The following is an 18653-nucleotide window of genomic DNA, read 5'->3' as shown; positions in this document are numbered from 1 at the left end:
AAAAAAAATCGCTGCCCCGCACATCTCCCTTGAATTTACCCCTCTCACTTTAACTGCATGTTTTCTAGTATTAGACATTTCGACCCTAGGAAAAAGATATCGGCTCTCAATTTTATAAACTTGTGGCTTCCCCTCAGCCGCTCCGGAGAAACAAGCCAAATTTGTCCAACGTGCCCTCTAATCCAGGAAGCACCCGGCACTCTCTCCATCGCCTCCAGAACAGTTCAAATACGGTCTAACCGGGTGTGTGCGTGTTTTCACAAAGCTGCGATGCACTGTCCCGACAAACGGGATCGACCCTTCGCCTCCTCCCAGTCAGGACGCGACGGGCCGAGTGTTCTCTTGCGGAGCCGCGTTCCGTCAATCGAAACACTGTGTGTTAGTGTGTGCGCGTAGGGATCAGCTAGAAGAGCGCTCCCACACGATCCTGTGGCTTGTTTACCAGACTGGGAGGTGTTTGGAGGAGGGCCCGTCACTCGCCGAGAGCGGGAAGGAAAGTTTTGCAGTGAGGCACATGACCGGACTCCGGTGCAAGGCTGCTGTCGAGTGGGAAGCGGCTGTGATTCGCTCCGGGTCAGCAGCGGAATCCGCTGAGCTCCGTTTGTCCGCGCCTGTCTTTACTGCCCAGAGTTGCGAACATGCAGGGAATACCTCAGACGGAGGTCTACGTGTACGAGAAGGTGGTGATTTCCATCTCCTGCCTGTTGTCTGTCCTGGGCTCGGGGATGATCATCGCCACCCACTTGTGGTGGCCCGACCTGCGCAGCAAGGCTCGCCAGCTCCTGGTCTACCTCTCGGTCGCTGACCTGCTCTCGGCTCTCTCCTACCTCTACGGAGTGCTGCGGGACTTCCAGCGCTCCTCCTGGGATTGCGTGCTGCAGGGGGCCGTGTCCACCTTCGCCAACACCAGCTCTTTCTTCTGGACCGTGGCTATAGCCATCTACCTGTACCTCTTGATCGTCAGGAGCGAGCAGAGCGTGGCGAACAGTCTAAACGGCTGGTTTCACGCCATTAGGTACGCACAGCCTGTTTTTAAATTGGAGTGTCTCATTAACTGATAACTAGGTTCTGTAACACACGCAGAAAGTTCTGGAGGAACTCAGCAGGTCAGGCAGCATCTGTGGGGATGAGTGAGCAGTCCACGAGTCGGGCTGAGACCCTTCCTTTGTCATGGCTTCCTCTGAAGGGTCTCAGCCCGAAACGTCGACTCCACAGATGCTGCCTGACCTGCTGAGTTCCTCCAGCGTTTTGTCTGTGTGTTACTCTGGATTTCCAGCATCTGCAGAATTTCTTGTGTTTATAATGACTTAGTAAATTGGTTCATTATTGTTATAAGTACTGGGGTACAGTGAAAAACTTGCCATGCATACCATTCGCAAAGATCAATTCATTACGTTAAAGTAGTACAAGGTGAAACAGTAACATAATGCAGAACATGGTGCTGCAGAGAAGGTGCAGTTGAGGTGGACCAGAAGGTCCAAGTTCACAACTTGTGGATTGAAAGTTCAAGGGTCCATCTAGGGAGCAAACCATCCAATAGTCATATAACAATTGGACAGAAACTCTACTTGAGCCTGGTTTCAGGCATTTTATCTTCAGAGAATGTCCTGGGTAGGTGGCATCTTTGATTATGTTGGCTGCTTTACCCAGACACTGGGAACTATAGACACTATTTGGAGGGAAGGCTGGTTTCTGTGATGTGCTGGGCAGTGTCCCCAGTTCTATGGACTTCTTTGTGGTCTCGGGCAGAGCAGTTGCCTTCCCAAGCCGCACTGCATCCTGATAGAATACTTTCTGTGGTGCGTCAATAAAAAGTGGTGAGGGTCAAAGGGGACCTGCCTGATTTCTTTAGCCTCCCGAGGAAGTAGAGGTATTGGGGAGCTTCCTTGGCCCTTGACATCAATATGGTTGGACCAGGGCAGTGATATTCAATCCTGGGAACCTGAAACTATCACCGGGGTGGTGTTGACATAAACAAGAGCATGTGCACTGGCCCCTCTTCCTAAACAGCTCTTTGTTGACATTGAGGGGAAAGGGCATTGCCATGACAACATGTCACCAAGCTCTCTATCCTGTATTCCGACGCATTGGAATTTAAGGTATGTCTCACTACGATGGTACCATCTCCAACTTGGTGGATGGAGTTAGAGTGGAATCTGGCCACGCAGTTGTAGAGAGTAGAGTTGGGGGCTGAGGACACAACCTGGTGAAGCACCAGTGTTGAGGATAATCGTGGCGGAGGCACTGCCATTTTAAAAGTTTCTTCCCCCAAGCAGTAAGTCTGATCAACCATTCTAGTTTAGGCTAATTTGTCGGGGGAGGGGAGGTGGGAATTGGAGTGAATGGGCTGAGAATGGGGCATTTGGTATAGAAGTCAAAACCATGTAATGAGACTGTGAGAATGGACAGGCAGATAGGGCAAAATTGCAGTCGGTGCAATGAGGTGAAGTGTAACATGGGGACAAAATCGAAAAGGGTGATGAGTACAGAACTCAAGGTGTTATATTTGAATGTATACAGGATGAGGTAGGTGATCTTGTCGCGCAGTTAGAGATTGGTGGGTGCGATGTGGGCATCACCGAGTTGTGGCTGAAAGAAGATTATAGCTGGGAGCTTAACATCTAAGGGTTCACATTGAAAGGACAGGCAGGTAGACAGGGAGAGTGGGTGACTCTGTTGGTAAAAAATCAAATCCTAGAAAGAGGTGACATGGGATGAGAAGATGTAGGATCCTTGTGGGTAGAGTTAAGAAATTGCAAGGGTAAAAAGACCCTGCTGGGAGTTATATACGGGCCCCCAACGGTTGCCAAGATGTGGGATATAAATTATAATGAGAGGTAGAAAAGGCATGTAATAAGGGCAATGTTATGAAAGTCATGGGGGATTTCAAAACATAGGTAGACTGGGAAAATCAGGTTGATGCTGGATCCCAAGTGAGGGAATTTGTAGAATGCCTTCAAGATGGCTGTTTAGAGTAGCTTGTGGTTTAGCCCACTCGGGGAAAGGCAATTCTGGATTGAGTGTTGTGTAATGAACCAGATCTGATGAGGAAGCTTAACGTAAAATACGATAGAATTCACCCTGCAGTTTGAGAGAGAGAGAGACGATAAAGTCAGATGTATCAGTATATAGTGGAGTAAAGGGAATTACAGAGGCTTGAGAGATGCTGGCCAAAGTTGATTGGAAAGGGACACTAATAGGGATGACGGCAGGTGTTTCTAGGGGCATTTTGGAAGTCACAGGATAAATACATCCTGAAGATGAAGTATTCTAAAGGATGGATGAGGCAACAGTGGGTGACAAAGGAAGTCAAAGGCAGCATTAAAGCAAAGGAGAGGGTACATAATATAACAAAAATTAGTGGGAAGGTAGAGGATCGTGAAGCATTTATAAACTTATAGAAGGCAACTGGAAAACCATAAGGAGAGAAAAGATGAAATATGAAAGTAAGTTAACCAAAAATATGAAAGAGGATACCAAAAGTTTTTTCAGATATATAAACTGTGAAAAAAAGGCGAGAGTAGATATTGGACTGCTGGAAAAAGATGCTGGAGAGACATGTAATGGTGGACGAACTGAGTAAGTATGTTGCCTAAGTCTTCTCTGTAGAAAACATTAGCAGTATGCCAGAAATTCATGAGTGTCAGGGGGCAGAAGTGAGTGTGGTTGCTATTACTAAGGAGAAGGTGCTTGGGAAGATGAAAGGTCTGAAGGTAAATAAGTCACCTGGACCAGTTAGATTACACCTAGGGTTCTGAAAGAGGTAGCTGAATGAAGGCATTAGTAATGATCTTTCAAGTATCACTATATTCTGGAATGGTTCTGGAGGACTGGAAAATTGCAAATGTCCGTCTACTCTTTAAGAAGAGAGGGAGGGAAGCAGAAGAAAGGGAATTATACACCAGTTAGCCTGACTTCAGTGGTTGGGAAGATGTTGGAGTCCATTATTAAGTATATGGTTTCGGGGTACTTGGAGGGGCATGATAAAAAAGGCCAAAATCAGGATGTTTTCCTTAATGAGATATTTTGCCTGACAAATTTGTTGAAATTCTTTGAGGAAATAACAGGTGGGATAGACAAAGGAGAGTTGGTGGATGTTGTTTACTTGGATTTTCAGAAGACCTTTGACAAGGGTCTACACTAGAGGCTGATAGACAAGATAAAAGCCCTTGGTATTATAGGAAAGATACTGGTATGGACAGAAGATTGGCTGATTGGCGGGAGGCAAAGAGTGGGAATAAAGGTGGCCTATTTTGGTTGGCTGTCGAAGATAGGTGGTGTTCCACAAGGGTTGGTGTTGGGACCACTTCTTCTCATGTTATATGTATAATGGATTGATAGCTTGATGGCCAAGTTTGCAGACAATACAAAGTTAGGTGGAAGAGCAGGTAGCGTAGAGGAAGCAAGGAGTTTGCAGAAGGACTTGGACAGATTGGAAGAATGGACAAGAAGTGGCAGATGAAATGTAGTGTAAAGAAAGAGTATGGTCTTCAGTAGAATAAGTAAAGATATGGACTATTTTCTAAACAGGGAAAAAATTCAAAAATCAGAGGTGCAAAGTGACTTGGGAATCCTTGTGCAAGATTTCCTAAAGGTTAACTTGCAGGTTGAGTTGGTGGTAAGGAAGACAAATGTAATGTCAGCATTCATTTCAAGAGGACTAGAATATAAGAGCAATGATGTGATGCTGAGAATTTGTAAGGCACTGGTCAGACCGCACTTGGTGTATTGTGAGCAGTTTTGGGTCCCTTATCTCAGAAAAGATGTGCTGGCATTAGAGAGGGACCAGAGGAGGTTCATGAGAATGATTCTGGGAATGACGGGGTTAATGTGTGAGTGGTATTTGACGGCTTTAGGCCAGTACTCACTGGAGTTTAGAAGAATAAGGGGGGAATCTCATTGAAACCTATTGAATATAAAGGCCTAGACAGAGTGGATGTGGAGAGGATGTTGCCTGTAGTGGGTGAGTCTAGGACTAGAGGGCACAGCCTCAAGAGAGAGGGATATCCATTTAGAATGGAGATGAGAGGGAATTTCTTCAGTCAAAGGGTGGTGAATTTGTGGAGGCCAAGTATTTAAAGCAGAAGTTAATAGGTTCTTAGTCAGGGCATCAAAGGTTACAGAGGAAGGCACACAACCCTGCAGCTCTCCTATTAACTCTGGTCTAATCACAGGAAAATTTCCAGTTAACCTACTAACTGCAATGGCCAGTTAACCTACTAACAGCATCAGAATTGAGCTCTGAACTCCAATGCACCAAGCTGTAATAGTATCGCACTAACAGCTATGTTGTCGTGGTGCCTCACTATATAATGCTGTTTGTATTCAAAACACTTGCTGGTACAGTATTTATGTATTTATAAACATTTTATTTCCTATCCTACCCCCTTTAACCTCTAACTTTATCTTAATATAATTCTTATCCTTTATAATTGTTGAATGATATTTTTTGTTGCATGTCGTGTCTGATTATTTGAGCAGCTGCTTATTTTGGGCAACTGTTAAAGAACCAAAACAAATCGAGAAAATAGCTGGGATTCTCTTTATTTATTTGGACACTATGCTACTTAATTGGGACAGGAGACTGTTGCCAAACATTTTCTAACTAGTGACAGTTGCATGCATGTCGTGTGGCCGTTATAGATACTGTACTGTGTTTAGAATGAACAGTTTTTAAATAGCATCAGTTGTGTGTGTTTGTGTTCAAAAAGCAGTGATTTTTGTCACTGATAGTTGGTGAGAAATATGCAATTAGACTATTCAGAACTATTTTACTATTTTGCTCATTGTAGTTTCAAACATTCAAGCATTCAGACTTGGAAATGCCTGAAACAGCCAGGCATGATAATCAAATGATTTCACTACTTCCACAAGTTAGGAACTACGAAGAATTTGAAGGTATTGGCAATCATCTTGAGTGTTACCTTTGGTATCCCGGACACTCAGCTCTCACCTGTACCAAGTACAACACTTTGACAGGCTGGCTAAACCAGGTGTGGTAGTCAGCAGGTCTCATTTCCTGGTGAGATAGGGACATACCTGTTCAGGCATGTGAAGTGGACTGGGCGGATAAGATCTACAGTGAAATCCAAGGTGATTCTACATGGAGAGTGAAGGGCATGATGAGACACAGAAGAATTCATGGTCATCCACTGGACTTGAACTTGCGAGGTAGTGAAGGTACCACTGACCCAGCGCAATGCCTTTTCCACTTTAAAAACTCTCCCGTACAGTTTTCCTGTCATCGTCAGATATGATAGACTACCATTAGTAGTGTTCTAATTTGATTTGCATTTCATTTAAGTACATAATTTGTTACTCAGTCAAATATTAGTTTGTCTTTTTTATACCTTTTTAACGATTTCCATAAAACTTTGGCTAATTGAGGTAGCTGCTTAATTGGGCCAAAATATCCTGATCACAATGTGTCCCAATTAACCAGAATCCATTGTATATGTAAATATACTTAGCAAATAAAGTTGATCCTTGATCATCAGCTATCCTTATTGATTGTAATCTGTTGGTCAGGAAGTCAAGGATGCAGTTTCAAAGGCGATGTTGGTTTAGGAGAATGGAAACAAGTTTGCTGTGAATTATTCACTCAGTGGCTACTTTATTAGGTACACCTGTATATCTGCTTGTTTATGCAGATATCTAATCAGCCAATCGTGGCAGCAAGTCAATGCATAAAAGCATGCAGACGTGGTCAAGAGGTTCAGTTGTAGTTTAAAGTTAAATTGGATAGCTATCTGGACAGGAAAGGAATGGAGGGTTATAGGCTGAGTGCAGGTCGGTGGGACTAGGTGAGAGTAAGAGTTCGGCACAGACTAGAAGGGCCGAGATGGCCTGTTTCTGTGCTGTAATTGTTATATGGTTATAGTTCAGACCAAACATCAGAATGGGGAAGAAATATGATCTAAGTGACTTTGACCATGGTATGATTGTTGGTGTCAGATGGGGTGGTTTAAGTATCTCAGAAACTGCTGATCTCCTAGGATTTTCACACGCAATAATCTCTAGAATTTACAGGGAATGGTGCGATAAACAAAAAATATCAAGTGAGTGGCAGTTCTGTGGGTGGAGTTACCTCATTAATGAGAGGGGTCAGAGGAGAATGGCCAGACTGGTTCAAGTTGACGGGAAGGTGACAGTAACTCAAATAGCCGCACATTACAACAGTGGCGTGCAGAAGAGCATCTCTGAATGCACAACACGTCGAACCTTGAAATAGATGGGCTACATCTGCAGAAGACCATGAACGTAGACTCAGTGGCCACTTTATTAGGTATAGCCAGCACTTAATAAAGTGGCCACTGAGTGTATTTTAAGCTCTTCCCAATATAAGTGCAGTTGACATTAGCACACACTGGAACACAGGAGTCCTATTGAAACTGTCTCTCATAGAGATACATACGTGAGGGTGCTTGCAGAGTCACGCTGGGTAATTCTGAGATATCGCATACGGAGATAGAAGCTCATGTGCTGTTCAGTTTGTAGATTGGATAGTATTGTACAAACTGCTTTACATTTAGTCCCTTTAGCAATTCCAAACATCCCAAAATACTTGTCAGCTGAGGAAGCAGTGTGCTGTTTGGGTATAAAATTACAACACAGACTGAAACCAGCCAACCCACGGTTAAAAACAAACACAACTTGTGCCTGAGTACCCAATGTGACTGTTGCCGTAAGCAGCTGTCATGAGTATTGATTTAATATTGTCACATGTACTGGGATATAGCGAAGAGTGCTGCTTTGCATGCTGTCAAGACCTATCATTCCATACGCGGAGGTGGTAAATGAAAAGGAGGGAATGCAGAATGAAATGTCACAGGAGAGGGAGAAAGAGAGATGTTTTACAAGGGCCATGACGTGGCAGAGAAGTGTAGTGGACTTTTCCCAGTACAACAGTGGCACCTCATTCCCCCACAGCTGGAGGTGTCTACATTAGAGGTGCTTCTCAAGAAAGCAACATCTCAAGGTTTGAGGTATATTTAAAGTATGTATGCAGTATACAACTGGGATTCATCACCTTCTCCAGGCAGCCACCAAACAGAAAACAATGGAAGCCATTCAAAGAGAAACATCAACCACCCCTCCACTCTCAAAAAAACAAATCATGCAGGCAAGAAGAACATCAGGCCCCGAACCCCCAGGCAAAAAACAAACATCGTGCAAAAGGCAACGAGACCATCAAACCCCAACCCCCACCACGCAAAAAGAAACAAGCAAATCGCGCAAATGACAGCAGGAGAGGACGGGTGAAAACACTGTCTGTAAAAACACAAAACTGAAAGAGTTCAAGGGAACCACAGTCCAACCCATGAATCACAGAACAAGAATGCCAGAATTTCAGTAGCATCGTGGGACAGAGAGACCACCTGGGCGCAGGGGCCTTCCTCCGCAAGCAGCAAGGGAGAGACCATTGCGTGCATTAACCATCCTCCGCGAGCAGCGAGCAAGAGACCATCGCGTGCTTTCACCTTCCTCCAGCAGTACTGAGTGTGAGTCTGGCAGACGGCACTGAACACTCACTCTCCTTCCGCACTCACCTCGATGTCTCAATCTTACTTGCTTTAATCGGCGAGAAATACCCAGTCAATCATCGGCTCGTGACTCTCTTCTTCGCCTCCAGACCTCATGGCCGCTCGCCCGCCCGCTGGAATTTTCTTGGAGACAGCAAAGTGCCAGATTGCTCAATCAATCTTCACACTGTGGATCACAGGCTCTAACAGAGCCCGAAATACATTTCAGAATAAAAAGAAGACACAGAAAGAAACAGTTTCATGGACTGTCTGGAAGAGGTCGCCAGAGGTAGCATTTTTCATTGGTGGTATCTGTCGTCAAAGATCCCTGACGTCTGGGCCATGCCATCAGACAGGAGGTACAGAAGCCTGAAACCCCAAGGCAGCAGGTTCAAGAGTAGCTGCTTCCCTTTAACCATTCGGTTTCAAACCAATCTGCACAACATTAATTGCTACCTCAATATAGCAACACTATGACCATTTCAGTCGCTACAATAGACTTGTTATTTGTTCTCATTGTGTTCTTTCTTGTATAATTTATGTTTAGTTTGTCTTTTTGTGAATGTTGTGTCTCCTGTACTCTGTGCCTTTGATGTGGCTGCAAGTATGTTCTTCATTGCACCTGCACATTTAACGATAAACTTGACTTTCACTTCCACTATGAGGCAGATTGAAGATTCATCGTTTAACATATGAGATGTCCATCCAACAGCGGAATAGAAGCTGTGCTTGAGTCTGGTAGGACATACTCTCATACCTTTATACCTTGGATGGAACAGGAGAGAGGAGAAGAGAGAACGACTACAGTGGGAAGGGTCAATCACATGCGAAGCGCTCCCCTCCATTCAGCACGTGACCGTGGAAGGCTGCCATGAGAAAGAAGCATCGATTACAAAAACAGTGGGGCTTTTTTCCCCAGAAGGCAATGCCCATCCAGTGTTCACTTGCTTTTTCATGGTTGTGACAATCAGAACGTGTGATCAAGTCCCTGGGCTTGAGGTTAAGAGTGTTAGCACTGACTGATTTATTTAAGCCCATCACCCCTACTAGGGCATAGGCCTCCAATAGCAACTCACTAGTGTACTGTGTCCTGGGCCAGTCCTACAGGTTATCCCTAGGTGAAACCCACCTTAAGACCGTTCCTCTCTCAGGTATGAGCTCTTTGGAGCTTCTGTTGGTGTTTCTGTAGCTCTTGAAGATCTGAAGGGTAAATAATATTGAAGCCATTGTTCATGCAAACGATGCATTTCACTGTAATTTTCAAAGTACACTTGGTAAGTAAACTTGAATCTTGAGATTGTGAGATCATTGCATTTAAACAGTTCAAAAGTGTGATTCTTAAAGGGAAGTTACAGGCTGCAGATTACAGCAATAACAGTTCAGAAGATGTATATCTAGTAGTTTTGTAAGCTGTCACAAAACGTCACCGTATGTCACTAATTATCTGTGATAATTAAAAGGTAATCTCTAAAATCTCAATGTTGTGCCTGTCTGAGGTAGTACTCCTCACCCCCATTGGCTGTGGGGAAGGTCTCTGGGAATATCCGTATCAATCTGACTCACTGTGAGGTGAGACAGTTCATCACTAGCAGCGACTGTTGACAATGTCTGTTCGGCCATTTCTAATGGACATGCCTCTGTTTTGTTTTCTCACCAGTTGGCTTGTGCCTTTAGCCATCACGATGGCAGCCGTCAGCCTGCAGAAAATAGGCTACGACGCATCTGACGTGTCGGTGGGATGGTGCTGGATTCGTATCAATGCAGAAAATAGCATCTTGTGGATGCTGCTAACGGGCAAAATCTGGGAATTTATTGCTTACATCACCCTGCCAACGCTCTACATCCTCATTAAGAAGCACATCTACAGAGCGGTATGATCAAAAGTTGCATTCTGATAAAGGCACTGGGCAGCAAGAGGGTGTAGCGATCAGCATAACACTTTACAGTGCCGGCTGTAAGATCGAGGTTCAGTTCTTGCCACTGTATGTAAGAGTTTTTAACCTTATTCCCCGTGACCATGTGGGTTCATTTCGGGTGCTCCAGTTTCCTCCACATTTCGAAGACGTAGGCTTAGGGTTAGTGAGTTGCGAGCGTGCTGTGTTGGTGCCTGAAGCCTGGCGACACTTGCCTGCTGGCCTCAGTAAAGTTTTCACACTATGTACTCATTGACACAAATGACGCCAACACCAGATGTTTCGATTTACAGATACATGTGACAAAAACAGTCAAAGTAAATTTATTATCGAAGTATGTGAACAGTACTGTGCAAAAATCTTAGGTAAATATATATAGCAAGGATGACTAAGACTTTTGCACAGTACTGTAATTGTCAACGTGGAGTGCAGAGCGAGTTTGTAAATCTGGCAGGAGCAACGATGTTGGGAACGGTGAGGGTGGAGTGCCACAGGAGGGGTGTGGGACAGGTGGCTGAGAAGGAGTGCCAGGGTAGGAGATGGTGGGGGTGCGGACACACCCAGCCCTGAGACACCAGGCAAGGTCATTTGATTTCAAGCAATTGGTTTATTGATCATTACAGAATGTCTCTCAGTGCTTCCCCTCTCTGCTCTCCCTTCCTCTTCCCCCTTTCCCAACCATGATTCCTCTTTCCCTGCCCTCTTCCCACTCTCAGTTCACAATGGAGACCCATATCAGAATCAGGTTCATCACCACTCACATATGTCATGATTTTTTTTGTGGCAGCCGTGCAGTGCAATACATAAAATTACTACAGTGTTGTGCAAAAGTCTTGTTTGTGGCTAAGACTTTTGCACAGTACTGTATGTAACCAATAGTTACTTTCAGATTCATTTTCTCATGTGAATTAACAGAAAAATAAAGGAACACAATAGAATATATGAAAAGCTGTACATAAGTAAAGACTGACAAACAACCACTGCACGGAAGAAGACAAATTGTGCAATTAAAATAAATAATGCTGAGAACATGAAATGTAGAGTCCTTGAGAATGAGTCAGTAGGGGGTTGTGGAATCAGTTCAGTGTTGAGGTGAGTGAAGTTATCCACATTGGTTCAGGAGCCTGATGGTTGAAGGGTAATAACTGTTCCTGAACCTGGTGGTGTGGGACCTCAGGCTCCAGCAGTGCGAAGACAGTGTGGCCTGGGTGGTGTGAGTCCTTAATGATGGACTCTACTTTCCTGTGACAGTACTCCTTGTAAGTGTGCTCAGTGGTGGTGAGGGCCTTGCCTGTGATGGACTGGGCTCTATCTACCACGTTCTGTAAACCTTTCCTTTCTTGGGCATTGGTGTTCCCATACCAGGCCGTCATGCGACTTTGCACTGTACGTCTATAGAAGTTTGACAAAGTTTTAGATGACATGCAGAATCTACAAAAGCTGGCTTGCCTTGTTTGCGATGGCATTTGCGTGCTGGTCCCAGGATAGATCCTCTGATGTGAATTTGAAGCTACTGACCCCTGTCCTCCTCTAATCCCCAAATGAGGACTGGCTCACGCACCTCTGGCTTCTTCCTCCTGTAGTCAGTCAGCTCATTGGTGTTGCTAACATTGAGTGAGAAGTCTTTCAAGAGGCCTTGAAAGATTCTGAAAGGTAGTGTTTGAGCAGACAGTGTTACCATGCAAGACTGAAGGAAACCTAAGTCATGGGGAATTTGGGGTTTCCTTCCTTGTTTGGTGAGAATGTAGAAGTTTCACCTCAGGGAGTGCTTTGTGGTTTATGCATATGAGAAAGCTTGCAGAAAAGAAAGGAACGGGGTATTTTTTGTGGTGATTGAATGGGGAAGTTCAATGGGGATAATTCTTTAATCACAAAACAAAAACTGAACAAAAAGTAGATCATTATCAGGTTGACAGAAAATGCAGGGGGGGGGGATCAAATGGCGACTGTCTTGGACTGCATTCACCAGACATTCAGAATTAGTATCAATGTTTTGGATGGAAAGTTTGTAATTTTGCCAATGATCCAAGTCCAGGTAGGATAGTGAGCTGTGAGAAAGGTGCAAAATATCTTTGAAGGACAGTTGAAAGGTTAAGCTAGTGGACAAGATGCCAGTGTTTAATGTGAGACAGGGAAATGAAAAAATACACAAGAGGTTCTGCAGATGCTGAAAATATTGAGCAACCCACACAAGAATTCACCCCTCTCACCCCTTCTCTTCCTCACCTGCCTCTAGTGCCCCTCCTCCCCCCCCACCCCGCACTTTCTCCCATGGTCCACTATCCTCTCAGATTAGGTTAATCCATCTTCAGCCCTTTACCTTTTCCACCTCTCGCTTCCCAGCTTCTCACTTCACCACCCCTGCCCCCTCATCTGATCTCACCTATCACCTGCCAATTTGTACGCCAACCCCACCTTCCACCTTATCCTGACCTCTGACCCCTTCCTCAGCTGCCCTGTCACACCAGAAAACGTCAAATGTTCATTTCCCTCCTTGGACGCTGCCTGACCTGCTGAGTTCCTCCAGCACTTTGTGTGTGTGTGTGTGTGTGTGTGTTGCTGAAAATGTCCAGCACCTGCAGAATCTGTTCAAGCATTGAAGATCACCCTATGTGCAACAGCTGTGATTGCAACAGAACTCAGCGTGGAAGATTGTGGCCTTTAACGGGGTGGAAATGACTTTTTAAGGTGATTGACGGGAAGTATAGGAGAGATGTCAGAGGTAATTTTTTTTTAACAGGGAGTGGTGAGTGCGTGGAACACCCTGCCAGGGTTGCTGGTAGAGCCGGACATATTAGGGAGATTTAAGAGACTCTTAGAGAGGCACATGGATAGTAGAAAAACGGAGGCTATGTGGGAGAGAAGGGTCCTATTGATCTCAGAGTATGTTAAAAGGTTGGCACAACATCATGGGCTGAGGGGCCTGTTCTGTGCTGTAATGTTCTGTCTGGGCAGAAATTTGAACAAGCAGGGTACTGAGGAACATGGAATTAATGCAGGGAAGTCGGATTTGTTTAGATGGGTGTGGTGGTTAGCATAGACCTGATGGGCTGAAGGGCCTGCTTCTGTGGGTACAACTCTGACTGTGGCAAATCTGGAGGTCAAGAGGCCCGTCGACTGCGAGTCTGGACCCACGGTGTGGAGGCCGAAGGCCCAGATGCATCCTGACCTGGGGTGTGAGGCCCATCTGTGTATGTGGGTGAGAGATTGGGAAAGGGGTTTGTTTACTGGTGTTGTCTGTTGGCTCTATGTCGTTCAGCTGAGCATTGCAGGCATGCTGTGTTGGTGCCATAACCGAGCAACATGCAGCTTGAGGCCTAGTCCACACTATGACAGAGGCTATGCTGCTCCCCCGCCGCCCGCCAATAAACCAGTGAATCAGACTTGCAGCATTCCACATTAACTGTGCCCAATGTCCAAATAGGAAAGGGGTTGGTTTTGCTGTTGTACGTTGGCCGCATGTCGTTCTGCTGAACATTGTAGGCACGCTTTGTTGGTGCCAGAATGTGTGGCGACACTAGCGGGCTGCCCCCAGCACACCTTTTATTGTGTTGGTTAACATAAGCAGTGTGTTTCACTGTATTTTCAATGAACGTGTGATATATAAATCTTATTTATCTGTCTTTTATTAAACGCTTCCAAAAAGTAGAAGTATTAGTGGGAGCAGAGCAGTCCATTGGTTGATAGCAAACAGGAAGGTGGTAATGACCAGACAATCTCTTTTAATGATGTTGACCAAGATATAAACATTAACCAGGATACCCAGGATGACCTTCCTGCTCTTCGTGAGTTTGATAAGATCCCATCCACTTAGGACTAGACATCTTTATTCTGATCTAGATAATGGTAGTGTATTGGTTAGCACAATGCTTTCTAATACAGGCAACCCAGGTTCAATTCCTGTCAATATCTGTAAGGAGTTTTTAACGTTCCCCCGGAGACTCCATGGGTTTCCTCCGGGTGCTCAGGTTTTCCCTTACAGTCCAAGGGCATATGGGTTCATAGGTCAATTGGTCATTGTAAATTGTCCTGTGATTGGGCTGAGATTAAATCAGGGTATTGCTGGGTGGAGCATTTCGAATAGTTGGAAAGGCCTATTCTATGCTGTATCTGAATTTAAAGAATAATATCTGAAGTAGACCTAGCTATAGAAAGTGTGAAGAGATCTGCACAATTCTTTTTTTTAAAAATGAGTCCTGATAAGGGTCTCGACCCCAAACATCAGTTGTTTATTCTTTTCCATAGATGCTGCCTGACTCGCTGAGTTCCTCCAGCTTTTTGAATGTGTACCCCAAGATTTCCAGCATCTGCAGAATCTCCTGTGTTTTACAATTTTTTTAATGTTAGGATTGACTGTGTAGAGTGGGGCTGACAATATATCAAGTATTTAATAGACAATGTAACTTGAGTAGACGTGCATCAATAATAAATACAGTTGGCATTTGATTCCCTGAAGAAAGAACTTTATGTAGCAGCTCTTGTAGCCTGTATTCTGAGGTTTTTTTTATTTGATCACTTGATAAATTGCTGAGGTCATCTGAGGTCTGGGAGCTCCCGATGCGGCCTCCTCTACATTGATGAGACCCGCCATAAACTGGGGGACTGCTTCGTCGAGCACCTCCGCTCCATCCACCGAAAGCAGAACTTCCCGATGGCCAAACATTTTGATTCCCATTCCGACACGTCGGTCCATGGCCGCCTCTTGTGCCAAGATGAGCCTTCCCTCAGCGTGGAGGAGCAACATTTTATGTTCTGTCTGGGAAGCCTCCAACCACATGATATGAATACCGATTTCTCCTTCCGGTTTGAAATAAAATTCTCTTTCTCCTTCCCCCGCCCCCACCCCTCTTCTGATCCCTACTCTGGCCTCTTACCTCTTCTCACCTGCCTATCACCTCCCCCAGGTCCCCTCCTCCTTCCCTTTGTCCTACGGTCCACTCTCCTCTCCTATCAGATACCTTCCTCTCCACCCCTTTACCTTTCCCACCCACCTGGCCTCACCTGTCACCTTTAGCTAGCCTCCTTCTCCTCCCTCCCACCTTTTTATTCTGGTGTCGTGCCCCTTCCTGAAGAAGGGTCTCAGCCCAAAATGTCGACTGTTTATTTATTTCCACAGATGCTGCCTGACCTGCTGAGTTCTTCCAGCATTTTTTGCGTGTTATTTGGTAAATTAGTTCATTATGTGAAGAACCTTTTTGGGTGCCATCCACACAGATCATTTCATTATTACAGTGCACTGAGGTCGTACAAGGGAAATCAGTAATGTAGAATGTACAACAAAGTTTCACAGTTACAAAGAGTGCAGTGCAGGCAGGCAGTAAGCTACAAGGTTATGATGAGGTAGATTGTAAAGTCAAGAGTTAATTTTATTGTACCAGGAGAACATTCAGTAGTTTTACAGCAGTGGGAAAGAAGCTGTCCTTGTGTCTGATGGTGCATGCTTTCAGACCGTTCTGTATTCTGCCTGATTTTAGGTGATGGGTGTGGGCTTGGTGGTGGAGAAGAGAGAATGTCTGGGGTGGGTGACTACAGAGAGAATCAGATCTACCTGTGCCTCGTGACGTCCCATTACAGTGATTTGTTGATCCAATCCATTCTCTTGCTCCTCCAATCCCTATGGTATTCAGTGGTTCAATAGGTCCAATTTGATATCAGAGAATGTATACAGTACACAACCTGAAATTCGTACTCTTCACAGACATCCACAAAACAAGAAACCCCATGGAATGAATGATAGAAACATTGAAGCTCTGAACACCCCCCTCCCTTTGGACAAACAGCAGCAGCAGCAACAACCCTCCCCCCCCCACTTGCGCCAGCAGCACCGACAACCCCACCCCACCATGCAAGTAATCGCAAAAGCTCCCCAAAAAGATCTTGATCCAGCGTTCATCAAAACTACAGTCCATAACTCAGCACTTCAGCATCTCTCCCCCTCTCCCCCTCTCCCCCTCTCCCCCACACACATACCCACCCACCCACCATCGGGGGCGAGAGTGGTTGCTCCTGCAATAACAAGAGCGGAGATCAGTAACTCGCTATTCCAAAGTTACAATCCTCCCGTGTTGCTTCTCCAAGCCCCAGGTCTCGAGGACTGGCGGGCTGTCATTCTCCATCAGAAGAGGAGGAGAGAGAGGGATTGCTGGAGTACAGGGGCAGTCTTTCCGACAGCAGCCAGCAATTAGCAAACACACCGCCTGCTGTCTTTTCGTTTCAGTCTCCCATGGAATTACCCCTGCCTAACAAAATCCTTCCTGGAAATTCCAGGTGATACACTGCCCTGTGGGAGGATTCGGGGTTTCTGCTGCACTTTGAATTTTGATCCTGACTAGCTTGTCTGTGTTCCTGAACTGGTTTACTTTGCTTGAAGGAATGTACACTATTCCCCACAAGAAATCATCCTCGTAGCTTCTAATCTCTTATCTTGAACATCGTGACATACAAAGAGGACATTCAACTCTTTGAGACTTTGTTGGCCCTCAGAGCATTTTCATTCACATAATTATCTTCCTGTTCCCTGTTCCCTTCTGATTCCCAACATGTCGAGGAACCAACTAGAGAGCAGGCTATTCTAGACTGGGTTTTGAGCAATGAGGAAGGGTTAATTAGCAATCCTGTCGTGAGAGGCCCCTTGGGTAAGAGTGACCATAATATGGTGGAATTCTTCATTAAGATGGAGAGTGACATAGTTAATTCAGAAACAAAGGTTCTGAACTTAAAGAGGGGTAACTTTGAAGGTATGAGATGTGAATTAGCTAAGATAGACTGGCAAATGACACTTAAAGGATTGACGGTGGATATGCAATGGCAAGCATTTAAAGATTGCATGGATGAACTACAACAATTGTTCATCCCAGTTTGACAAAAGAATAAATCAAGGAAGGTAGTGCACCCGTGGCTAATTGGTCTGAAGGTAGTGCACCCTGGCTAATTGGTCTGACCAGAGAAATTAGGGATAGTATCAATTCCAAAGAAGAAGCAACAAATTAGCCAGAAAAAGTGGCTCACCTGAGGACTGGGAGAAATTCAGAGTTCAGTAGAGGAGGACAAAGGGCTTAATTAGGAAGGGGAAGAAAGATTATGAGAGAAAACTGGCAGGGAACATAAAAACTGACTGTAAAAGCTTTTATAGATATGTAAAAAGGAAAAGACTGGTAAAGACAAATGTAGGTCCCCTACAGACAGAAACAGGTGAATTGATTATGGGGAGTAAGGACATGGCAGCCCAATTGAATAATTACTTTGGTTCTGTCTTTACTAAGGAGGACATAAATAATCTTCCAGAAATAGTAGGGGACAGAGGGTCCAGTGAGATGGAGGAACTGAGCGAAATACATGTTAGTTGGGAAGTGGTGTTAGGTAAATTGGAGGGATTAAAGGCAGATAAATCCCCAGGGCCAGATGGTCTGCATCCCAGAGTGCTTAAGGAAGTAGCCCAAGAAATAGTGGATGCATTAGTGATAATTTTTCAAAACTCGTTAGATTCTGGACTAGTTCCTGAGGATTGGAGGGTGGCTAATGTAACCCCGCTTTTTAAAAAAGGAGGGAAAGAGAAACCGGGGAATTACAGACCGGTTAGCCTAATGTCGGTGGTGGGGAAACTGCTGGAGTCAGTTATCAAAGATGTGATAACAGCACATTTGGAAAGCAGTGAAATCATCGGACAAAGTCAGCATGGATTTGTGAAAGGAAAATCATGTCTGACGAATCTCATAGAATTTTTTGAGGATGTAACTAGTAGAGTGGATAGGGGAGAACCAGTGGATGTGGTATATTTGGATTTTCAAAAGGCTTTTGATAAGGTCCCACACAGGAGATTAGTGTGTAAACTTAAAGCACACGGTATTGGGGGTAAGGTATTGATGTGGATAGAGAATTGGTTAGCAGACAGGAAGCAAAGAGTGGGAATAAACGGAACCTTTTCCGAATGGCAGGCAGTGACTAGTGGGGTACCGCAAGGCTCAGTGCTGGGACCCCAGTTGTTTACAATATATATTAATGACTTGGATGAGGGAATTAAATGCAGCATCTCCAAGTTCGCGGATGACACGAAGCTGGGCGGCAGTGTTAGCTGTGAGGAGGATGCTAAGAGGATGCAGGGTGACTTGGATAGGTTGGGTGAGTGGGCAAATTAATGGCAGATGCAATTTAATGTGGATAAATGTGAAGTTATCCATTTTGGTGGCAAAAATAGGAAAACAGATTATTATCTGAATGG

The 18653-nt window shown here is 44.9% G+C and overlaps 1 protein-coding gene across 2 annotated transcripts in view; it reads left to right on the top strand.

Annotated features, from left to right (window-relative positions):
* The first annotated feature begins 332 nt into the window (after window positions 1-332).
* The window catches only part of gpr157 (G protein-coupled receptor 157), a 40889-nt gene continuing 22568 nt past the window's right edge, over window positions 333-18653 (top strand). Inside the window, exons 1-2 of one of the 2 annotated variants that reach the window (XM_072245075.1) lie at window positions 333-1015; window positions 10180-10393. In XM_072245075.1, the coding sequence (XP_072101176.1) occupies window positions 639-1015; window positions 10180-10393 (591 nt within the window). In that variant the 5' untranslated portion in view covers window positions 333-638. The remainder of the gene's footprint in view (window positions 1016-10179; window positions 10394-18653) is intronic. The other variant, XM_072245074.1, reaches the window with a different exon arrangement.

This window comes from Mobula birostris, chromosome 27 (genome assembly GCF_030028105.1).
Source record: "Mobula birostris isolate sMobBir1 chromosome 27, sMobBir1.hap1, whole genome shotgun sequence".
NCBI lineage: Eukaryota > Metazoa > Chordata > Chondrichthyes > Myliobatiformes > Myliobatidae > Mobula > Mobula birostris.
Note: the sequence above shows the minus strand (reverse complement) of the source record. Positions and strands in the feature narration are given on the sequence as shown.